This window comes from Lissotriton vulgaris, chromosome 9 (assembly GCF_964263255.1).
Source record: "Lissotriton vulgaris chromosome 9, aLisVul1.2, whole genome shotgun sequence".
Lineage (NCBI taxonomy): Eukaryota > Metazoa > Chordata > Amphibia > Caudata > Salamandridae > Lissotriton > Lissotriton vulgaris.
In genome coordinates, this window is record NC_141697.1 from 466961380 (window position 1) to 466971256 (window position 9877).

A 9877-nucleotide genomic window follows, 5' to 3' on the forward strand; every position below is an offset into this window, starting at 1 on the left:
AAATATTCTGTATCAATTTTTTCATTAAAAAACTCACCCAACTCACTTCATCAACATTAGCACTGCTACCTCTATTATTACCATTCTCAATATTATTAATGATGCTCCAGAATAACCGAAGATCTTTGGATTTACATGCATGATGGACTTTTGCCCAAGTTGATTCATAATAGCCTTGTTTTGCTATCCATATTTCCTTCTTGTATCTCTGTTTTAACTCTCTAATTTTACATGATATATTGAGACGCGGTAGCCTGGTATTATTCCTGTGAAGTAATCTTATTCCTTTATTAAGTTTTCTTTTTGATAAACTAAGTGGAAAGAATACCATCCTGGTCTCCGGGGATTTAGTGTTATACCCTTACAGGGCTCATCTCTAGAAAATTTAGCTACTAATTTATCACACAAATGAGACCAAAGCTCAACCATAGACTGCCCTTCAGCATAGGCAGAGTGCGTATCCTGAATTAAACAGCCAAGAACGCCCAAGATTTTATCCTCAGTTTTTCCATTCCAAACTAACCTTTTAAGATTAAAGGCTGTTGGAACTTTTATCATAGTCCTAGTTTCTGGCAGATACTCCGGGTCAATGTCAAAGAGAATGACTTGTGGATTGTGATCGCTTTCGATCCTTGGGACAATCTCGTAATTTTTTACTAAATTATTTAATTTCTCAGACAGTATAGTATAGTCTGTTACAGAGGAACATTCACCCTTGTTAAATGTAGGAATATTATCAGAATCATGCAGAATCTTTAAGTTGTATTTTTTGAACTCATATTCTGTCCATTGAGCTAACCGTTTTAAGTCAAGAGTCTGCCCATTAAAAGGATCAAAGTGCATATTAAAATCACCTGAAATAATAAATACTGAATCCAAATGCTCATAATATAAAGTTTTTACCATTCCCCAAAGCAAGATTATTTGAGAAGATCTAACTTTCTTTTTACAACTTAAGTACACATTTAATAAGATAATTGAGTGACTGGCTATTAGTTTAACACACTGGAGCCATTTGACATGGAGGTCAATTTCAAAGTGAGATGCTTTAGGATTTGTAGAGATGTATATAGAAAGACCCCCACGTGGGCGACCTGAGTTGGCTTCATGTGTTGCATTATTACAGTATTCTATGTAGCCGATAAGGGGTTCATTAGACGTCGACCAGGTTTCCTGCAACATTATTATACTGGACGCTTTCAGGAAATCCATTACCCCTTGGTCTTCAATTAGCGATTTTAAGCCATTGGTGTTCCAGGAACATAGAGTCAGAGGATTTGAACTACATCAATCCTTCTTTTCATGATTTTGCTTAATTAATATTCCTGGAAGCCAACTCCAATCGTCTTGTAACTCTGGGACTTTCTTCAATGCTTCACAGGTCCGCAAACCAGATTGGCTACTCCTTATCTTAATGCCGTATGCTATGTTTAATTCCTTAGTTGCGCCTGATGCATTTTTTAAAACTCTAACCTGTTCTGTTCTGGCTGTTTTTTTATCATCTCGCTTTTGACTAGCCAGACATATTTTATCCTCATCACTTTTTTGCTGCATTATATCATTGGGCTCATTTGGAATCAACACCATTGGATAACAAGATTCTTGTGGTCTCCAAACTTTAATACCCCATTTCTCAAAAACACTAATATTCACCATTATTTTGTCTGCAATGTCCCTGTTTAGCCAAGTTGTAATTGTTATCTCCTTATCGGAGTGTGCATCTTCTTCCTTAAATTCCACTGAATCGAGATCCGTAGTTACCACATCTTTAAGATCTTTAATAACACGTAGTAATTTCAAAATATTACCACGGTTTAAAATATCGTGCGGGCCTCTAGATATGTATTGGGGGCTGAAGGCTACTTTCCTTGTTTCGGGCGACAGGTTTAAATACTCACTATTCTCTTTCTTCATAATAACAGGGGGGCATATATTTTCCATAACTGGCGACGCATCTCTTTCCGTCGGCAAATTACCTTCTTCGACATCCTTGATTAATAGCTCTTGTGTCCCTAAATGGACCTCTTGAATAATTTTATTATCACCTTGCTGGGCAGTGTGATTTGCTAGTATCTGATTAGCAATGTGGGAAAGCCCGGTTAGCGCTCTAGCGTCCGGGCGAATCACGGCCCGGGCGCCTTAAAATGAAGCCCATTTCTCGTCCGCGCAGCGGGCGGGCGCAGCGGGCGCGCCGATGGCGCGCCGGAGGCGCGCCAGAGGCAAGCCCGTCTGGGCCCGTCCGGGCCAGACCGGGCCTTGGGCCAGCCACTCTGCCCGTGGCTCCCTCGGGGCCTCCGCGACTATCGCGGGAGGAGCTCTTGGCACTACAACATCTCGGGGACCCGGGCTGCCATCAGCACACCCGGAGTGACGCCCCTTTCTGTCGCTGCCAAATCTGCCCAGACCATCAGGAGTCTAACGTTAAGAAGTCAGGGCGATTGGTGGAGATGGCGCTACTCAACTGCAGATCTCTGCCAAAGCACTCGGTAGAGATCGGTATGCTTATTGAAGACTGTAACTTGGACGTGCTATTTCTCACGGAGACATGGCTATCCTCTAACACTGACTTCGATATTATCTCCGCACTCCCAAGCGGCTTTAATATTCGGCAACAGAACAGAGAGCAAGGGAAGGGCGGAGGTCTTGACATAATTTATAAGGACCCCCTAACCTGCAGACTCGAGGAGGGTGGAATCTCAGATGCAGAAAGCGCTGGTTTCAATATCCAGATCTCATCCACCCTTTCCCTTTCTGGCTTCCTTATTTATCGCCCTCCAGGAAGTCTTAGGTCTTTTTCTGACTCCCTACTAGAAGCTACATTAACAGCTGCAGCCCGGGCTTCCAACTTTATGGTATTAGGAGACCTAAACCTGCATTTTGAGGATCTCAAGGATAAATCCGCCGTAGACCTAATTTCAAACTTTCAAACCTTTGAACTCGAGCTCTTAAACAAGGAAGCCACCCACAATAAAGGCCACCTGCTGGACCCGATCTTTTCTAACAACTCCCAGCTCGCACTGAAATCTACGCTGCCCTTACCTTGGTCGGACCACTTCGCCGTGCCTTTTTTTTGGGAAATTTTTCCCGAAAAGACCAAGGCTCCTCATCCTCGCACACTTCAAAGAGCCTGGCCTAGGCTTTCGGTGGAAAGCCTGAAAACTGCCCTTGAACAGTCCATTCCCGAAGTTGGATCCGATGTCCTACAAGCAGACACAAATTTCCATAATTGGCTCACGAATTCTCTGGACACGGTTCTGCCTCTTAAATCAATCATAAAAAAGAGTAGCACTTTTAAATCCCCCTGGTTCACGGCCGAACTAAGAGAGCTCAGAAAGGCCTGTAAAAAATCTGAACGGACATGGAGGAAAGATTGGGCACCTAGCAGCAAGACCTCTTATCAGGCAGCTCTGAGGCTCTATAAAGCCGCACGACAGAAATCAAAGGCAGAATTCTTTGAGGAGAAAATCAGACTGTCAGCCAACTCCTCCAGGGAAACGTACAAAATCGTTAACCAGCTTCTTAAAATTCCAGTCCCAAGCACCACGCATAATGAGCCCGAAGCCAGGTGCGACCTACTAGCAGACTTCTTCGATGGAAAGATACAGAAAATTCTTGACAGCCTCCCTCAATCTTCCGCAACACCTTCCATCGAAGCCGTCTCCATCGCGTCTACTAGTCCGCAATTTAAAGCGTTTAGCGCTATAACCAGAGAAGACTTTTGCACCACTCTCTCGAACATAAAAAGTGGTTCCCCTTCCGACCCTGCCCCGATGCACATCCTCAAACAGATTCTGAGTACTATAGCCCCTATTGCCACAGAACTTCTAAACATCTCATTTTCCACAGGCATTGTTCCCCCGAGTTGGAAACAGGCCAAAATCAAAGCGCTCTTAAAGAAACCGGGTTTAGACACCTCGGATTTGGCCAACTTTCGCCCCATCTCCCTGCTCCCGGGATTGGGCAAAGTGGCTGAAAAACTGGCGAATAGGCAGCTCTCTGGTTATCTAGAGACTAATAGTCTATTGAGCAGCTCTCAAACAGGCTTTCGCCCAGGCCAGGGCACCGACACGGCCCTCGTAGCGGTGACAGAGGAGGCCAGATGCATCTTAGACTCAGGGGGATCAGCGGCTCTGATCCTCCTGGATCTAAGCGCTGCATTCAACACTGTGGACCATATAACCTTGATCAAACGTCTCGCCAACCTGGGCATCACAGGATCTGCCCTCAAATGGCTGGAATCATTTCTGGAAAAACGATCTTTCAGGATATGGGAAAATGGTTCCATGTCTAAATCCACTCCTCTTCAGTGTGGGGTTCCTCAGGGCTCCTCCCTGAGCCCCACACTGTTTAATGTTTACATGGCCCCGTTAGAGGAGATAATTGCCCCCTTTGGGATCAAATCCATCAGCTACGCAGACGACACACAACTTGTCGTCTCGCTGGCACGCCAAGGGGGATGCCCAGATGATCTCTTCAAATGTCTAACTGCAGTCTCCGTGTGGATGACTGATTCTAAGCTCAAATTAAATGGAGCTAAGACAGAGATCATGCTTCTGGGTAGTCAAGAGACATCTTTGCCCGCTGAGCTCTGGCCCCCCTGCATGGGTGAACTCCCTCCACCTAAGGAAAAAATCAAAAGTCTTGGGGTTTGGTTTGAACCTCAATTAACGTTTAAGACCCATGCAGAGAAAGTTGCCGGAGGTTGCTTTGGCCTTCTCCGAGCAGTACGGAAGGTACTCCCTCTTCTGCCTTTCCAATCAAGAAAGTTACTTATCCAGGGTCTAATCCTATCTAGATTGGATTATGGTAACGCCCTCTTTTTGGCTGCACCTCAGGCCTCCATTAATACTCTTCAGCGAGTACAGAACGCCGCAGCCCGGCTGCTCATGGGGGCATCAAGGCGGGCCTCAGCTAAACCTCTGTTAAGAGCTCTCCACTGGCTCCCAATTCAGGAGCGAGTCTCCTTTAAATCACTCTGCATTGCACACAAGACACTGCAAGGTAAAGGCCCTCCGGCCTTGAGAGACATGATCTGCCCCTACAAACCAGCCCGATCCCTGCGGTCCGAGGGAGAAAACATGGCCACCATTCCTAGAGTGAGGAAAGCACGTTCAGGAGGTCGCCGGTTCTCGCTGAATGCGGCAAAGAAATGGAATGCACTTCCTAGGGAGCTCCGGATGGAAGCCTCCTATCCGAAATTTAGAAAGGCACTTAAAACCTTCCTTTTCCCTAACACATCTTAGATCTTTCCCCTCCTGAGTTCTCTGCAATTATCATTATTGTTTATTATTTTAACAGCGCTGGGACGCTCGAGGGCAGCCATGCGCTTTATAAACCCAATTTCATTTCATTTCATTTCAATGTTGTTTTGGGCTTCTTGGTCAACCTCTAGTTCATTACTTGATTTACGTCTTAATTCAATACCTCGATCATTACTCCGGCTTGTTAAATAACTGTTAGACTTAGCTGGATTCTTAATTTGGCCAAATTGCAAATTATGGACTTCTGCACTTACACTTATCATTTTATCGGATACTTTTTCCTTTATTATTATTGGTGCATCCCCTATGGGGACTGCACCGGATGTGCCCTCTAACTCCCCTGGTTTTTTTGTACAACACTCCAATAATTGGTTTACATTTACAATAAGTCCTGATTTTTTATTGGGGCCAAAGATCGGAAAGTATGAATTTATTTCAGATCCCTTTACTTTCAATGGGTTAGGATCTATACTCACTTTTTTACTAAGCGTTTGTAGTTCATATGCTTTTTTATTGTGAGTTTTCCTTAGCCTTTTCTTAGCCCATTTTGACAGGTTTGTCATTTTTGGTGGAACTCTTGTTTCTTTGCTTTGTTTCGAACATGCTTTTTCCAAATTACTTGAGTCATTGATTCCACCAGAGACATCACAGCTCCCCCTTCTATTGCCAAGCTGTCTTCTAAAGAAACTAAATGATGGACTTCAGTTTTGGCTTGTGGATTGCTAACATCTTTCACAGATTGAGGTGTAACATCATCACTCAGTCTGCCTAGAATATTAGAAGGTGCAGTCATTTCATCCCTACCTTGCCCATTTCTACCGGACAACGATTTTACTTCTTGCACCATGGAACTAACTACTGAAGGCAGATCCAAGATTTTATCAATCAACTGTGCACATGTGCAGGTTATATATGATGTATTCTTATCTGCTTGAACTTTCGTAACAAGATTGGTTAAATGCAAGAGTTTTGTGTCAATACCCGCCACGTGGTTTGCTAGAGTGTTTAATATATCCACCTGAACATCCAATTTATCTGAGTGGAAATTCAGCGCATTAGTAATTGAACCCATGGTATGTATTAAACATTCCCATAAACCCTGTTCTGTGCTAACCTCACCCTTTGTTTGACTGGCCTCAACTTTAGATGATGACGGTATATTCTCTTTAAGGTCTGAGCTACATCGATCGATTGTACTAATATTCTTCTCAGAGCTACCAACATCTTGATCGTACAATGATTTATTAATAGTGAGGCTATTAAAGCTATTCTTCCTTTCAATACTTGATTGATCCAGATTAATCAAGCTGACATTGTCATCTTTAATTAAACAACTATTTGGGACAGGCTGTAAATCCTCTGTAACTAGAAAGGATTCGCTGGATCCATCTTTAAGAGCAGGAATTCCAACATCAACTCCATCTCCAGCTTCAACTCCTTGTACATACATATTATTAAGCACTCTTTCATATTTATTTTCAATCGGTGCCTTCAGCGAAGACAAATGACACCCTACATTCACCCCCTCAAAACTCAACTCACGACTGACCATTTGAGAATCATTAGCCGGCCGAGGCTCCACCTGCGCTGTAGAGGCACAGACATGAATTTGCGCCTGAGCTTGTAACTGCCCTGCTAAGATTAAGGGATGGGGTGAGGTTGAGGGTGCGAGTGTGGGTGTCAGCGCTTTTTCTGTCACAACCTCTGCGACTAGAATCTTCATGTCCTGCTTAACCAATACAACATCCACTTTTTCGGGCAACTTAGTTTTGGTCAGATCATTAACAGGGCAACTTTCTTTTTCTTTTTTACACAATGGGGAGGACAGGGGAGAGGATAATGTGCACTCACTAAACCCCCCGCTAAGTTCATCCCTCTCCGAGAACTTTCTTTTATGGTTTTCTTTGTGAATATCTTTATCTGATTGTATTTGATGATACTTAAAGAAGTAGTTCTTTATAGACGTCTGCGCCACACATGGAGACTTCATATGAACATAGTCTTTACATAGGGGAGCGGATAAAGCCCTTTCCTCGGCTGGGATAAGCAGATTCTCCTCTGAACGGGCACCTCTTCCGTTATTTAACACGTCTCCCTCCTGTTCTCCGTTTCCCTTTTCCCAGCTAAGTCCAGCTGGGTTTTCTCCAGTCCCTACCATCACTTCTGGTTTCATGTCAGTCGATTTGATTCGCTTAGAGCCTTGCGGGGCTCCACGCTGGAAACCAGACCTCATCATAAAACACACAAGATCACACAAGGCTCAACACCTCCTCTTCTCTTTGAGATCTTTTGAGTTCGTGAGCTTGCATAGGGTTTTGCAACTCTCTTGCTGCTCTATTGCGAGATCTCACTAACAACCAGGTGTTTCCTAGTCTCTTTAAGTCTCTGTAAGCGCAAACCCTCACCACCCCGCTCTATTTACTCCTCCTCCTCCTCCCAAGCCTGTCTGCCCCCTCTAAGTAGGAACACCTGCCGTCAGGGAGGAGAAACGAGGATATTGCTTATTTGACGTGGAGTGATGTCTACTCACTCTGGCGTTGAAAAGATAGTTAAAGAGTTGAAAGGTGCTTGGATTTTATTTTTCACTAGGGATTTAAAGGAGTTTTAATAGAGTTCTACTCCAAGTGGTAATTGATGACTAATGTCAATTGGCCGGCTGATATCGGCTACTGTCTTGCTACTGTCTTGCTGCTGCTGCCAAGGATAACCAAGGCACTCATAGTGCGGGTTGTTGTTCTTAATTCAAATGATTCCTACTCCGGTTGCCACTAATTCAAAGCACCGTGCCACCGCGCAGCAGTTGCCGAAGTAGCTGTAGTTTGATAGTAATGTGGGAGGCAGATAAGCACAGCTGCAAGGCCCCTCTAATAGTTGCGCAGGTGGCGTGCCTTGGAGCCCTGTGCTATCCTATGTGGTCCTTTTAGAGCCCCATTGGGATTCCTTAAGTGCTTGGTGTTCCCTGGGGTGCTTCTTTTTAGGCTAATGGGCTGTCAAGCCAGCCCCTTCGTCCCCCCTGAAAGTACTCACGGAGGGCTGTTGGTCTTCTGTCCAGCTCCGCTGTCTGCTGTCCGCAAGGGTCCCGCCGCTCCGACCCTCCAGCTGTCAGCTGCCGGCTGTTTTGGGGCCACACACACTTCAGCCTGCCACAGCTCCCGCTCAGGTGCCTGCAGGAGGATTGCCCAATGCAAGACACGGCTATCTTCCCTCCTCAGGCCCGACCGACTCAGCCTGTGCAATCCACTCACTCAGCGGTGCTATAGGGGCCCAGCCGGCTTGAATCGAGCTTGGTTGGGGGGGTGAGTCTGCAAGTCAGCTCACCCTACTTCACCCTCCTTCACGCGCCCGCTCTGTTCACAATGCGCCGCCGCACGCTGTCCTTAGGTGTGCGGCTCTGGCTTTGGCTACTGTTGGAGCTGTTAGGGCATAGACAGGGGGCTTGGTGGTTAGGGCAGGGAGCAGAGAGCTGGGGGGAGGAGGCAGGCAGGCAGGCAGGCAGGTAAAGCAGGTAGCGACCTCAGCGTCCTCGCTGGATGTCCTCACTTGCTCTCTAGCTCTCTGGCTCACTGTGGTCCTGCTCGGTTGGCGTGATAACACGGAACGGAACTCCGTCAAAGCCTGCTCTGACCTTGTAGTCCAAGGGCCCCCAGTGATAGCGCCGAGCGCGAAAATCAGATGTCGTGTGCAAGCTGAGCAGGCAGGCGGGGCAGAGTGGAGCGGCCGCGAGCAGAGAAACACAGAATCAACGGCAAACCCACCTCACTGCCCACGTGCACCGCACGCCGCCCATCAAACCGCAAATGGACCGCAAGGAGTCACGGGTGCCAGCACAGGCTCAGGCACAGACACTTAACGCCAAGCACTGAGATCGTTCCGTTTTCGGCCGTTTTCGGCCTTAGGCTTCAGTTTCTTTTCGGCTACCAGGGGTAAAAGCCTCCTTGCTTTTCTCAACCCCTCACGCCTTACGCCTCTGCCCCCGCCGTGCAGTTCTTGTTTGCAGCTCGTTCCTCGCTGCTCCTTGATTCGATTTCAGATCCTGGATCCTGAAGGGAGCTCAGAGGCTCCGCTCGTCAGTCCGCCCGCTCCGCTCCACTCGTCTGTCACGTGACAATGCTCAAAACCACAGCTGCATGCAATCTCTCCTCCGGAAATGCTCAGGTGTCTTCTCTTAGGCTGTGATTTACCCAAAACCCACAGGAGTGGGAGGGGTTGTCCAGGAGCTTCAAGCCTTCCCTTTCTTTATCCATCCCACTTGTGCAGTGTATGATGCCTTGTTAGATATGCACAGTATAATGGCTGCACTGATCTTTGGCTGAGGGGGGGACGTGATCGCCTCGGACTCTTTCTAGTGTGATAGCACAGAGCAGTTTGTAAGGCAGCCATGCTGTATTTAAAGACTTGCCTATTTGTCCCCCTCTTTTCTTATCTTCCAGCTTGCAGGGGGTGATGGTATTTGGTTCACAGGCTAGGTAGGACCCAGGGGCCTTGAGGAGTGGTGGGGTCTGTGCATTGCTGAGCCCCAGAGTAGAGAATAAGGCCAAATTCACAACTGCTGAAATGTTTATGTGCTTGGGGAGCTCCTACAAAGCTAGTAGGCATCTACCAACGAGAGCCTGAAG

The 9877-nt window shown here is 46.4% G+C and overlaps 1 protein-coding gene across 1 annotated transcript; it reads right to left on the minus strand.

The window, feature by feature from the left end:
• Positions 1-295: 295 nt before the first annotated feature.
• On the minus strand, positions 296-9283 carry LOC147690282 (uncharacterized). Its single transcript, XM_086936662.1, has 2 exons — positions 5363-9283; positions 296-2085 (listed from the first exon to the last, which is right to left on the minus strand). The coding sequence occupies exon 1, from the start codon at positions 7495-7497 to the stop codon at positions 5821-5823; it is 1677 nt and encodes a 558-aa protein (XP_086792788.1). The 5' UTR covers positions 7498-9283; the 3' UTR covers positions 296-2085; positions 5363-5820.
• Positions 9284-9877: the final 594 nt, after the last annotated feature.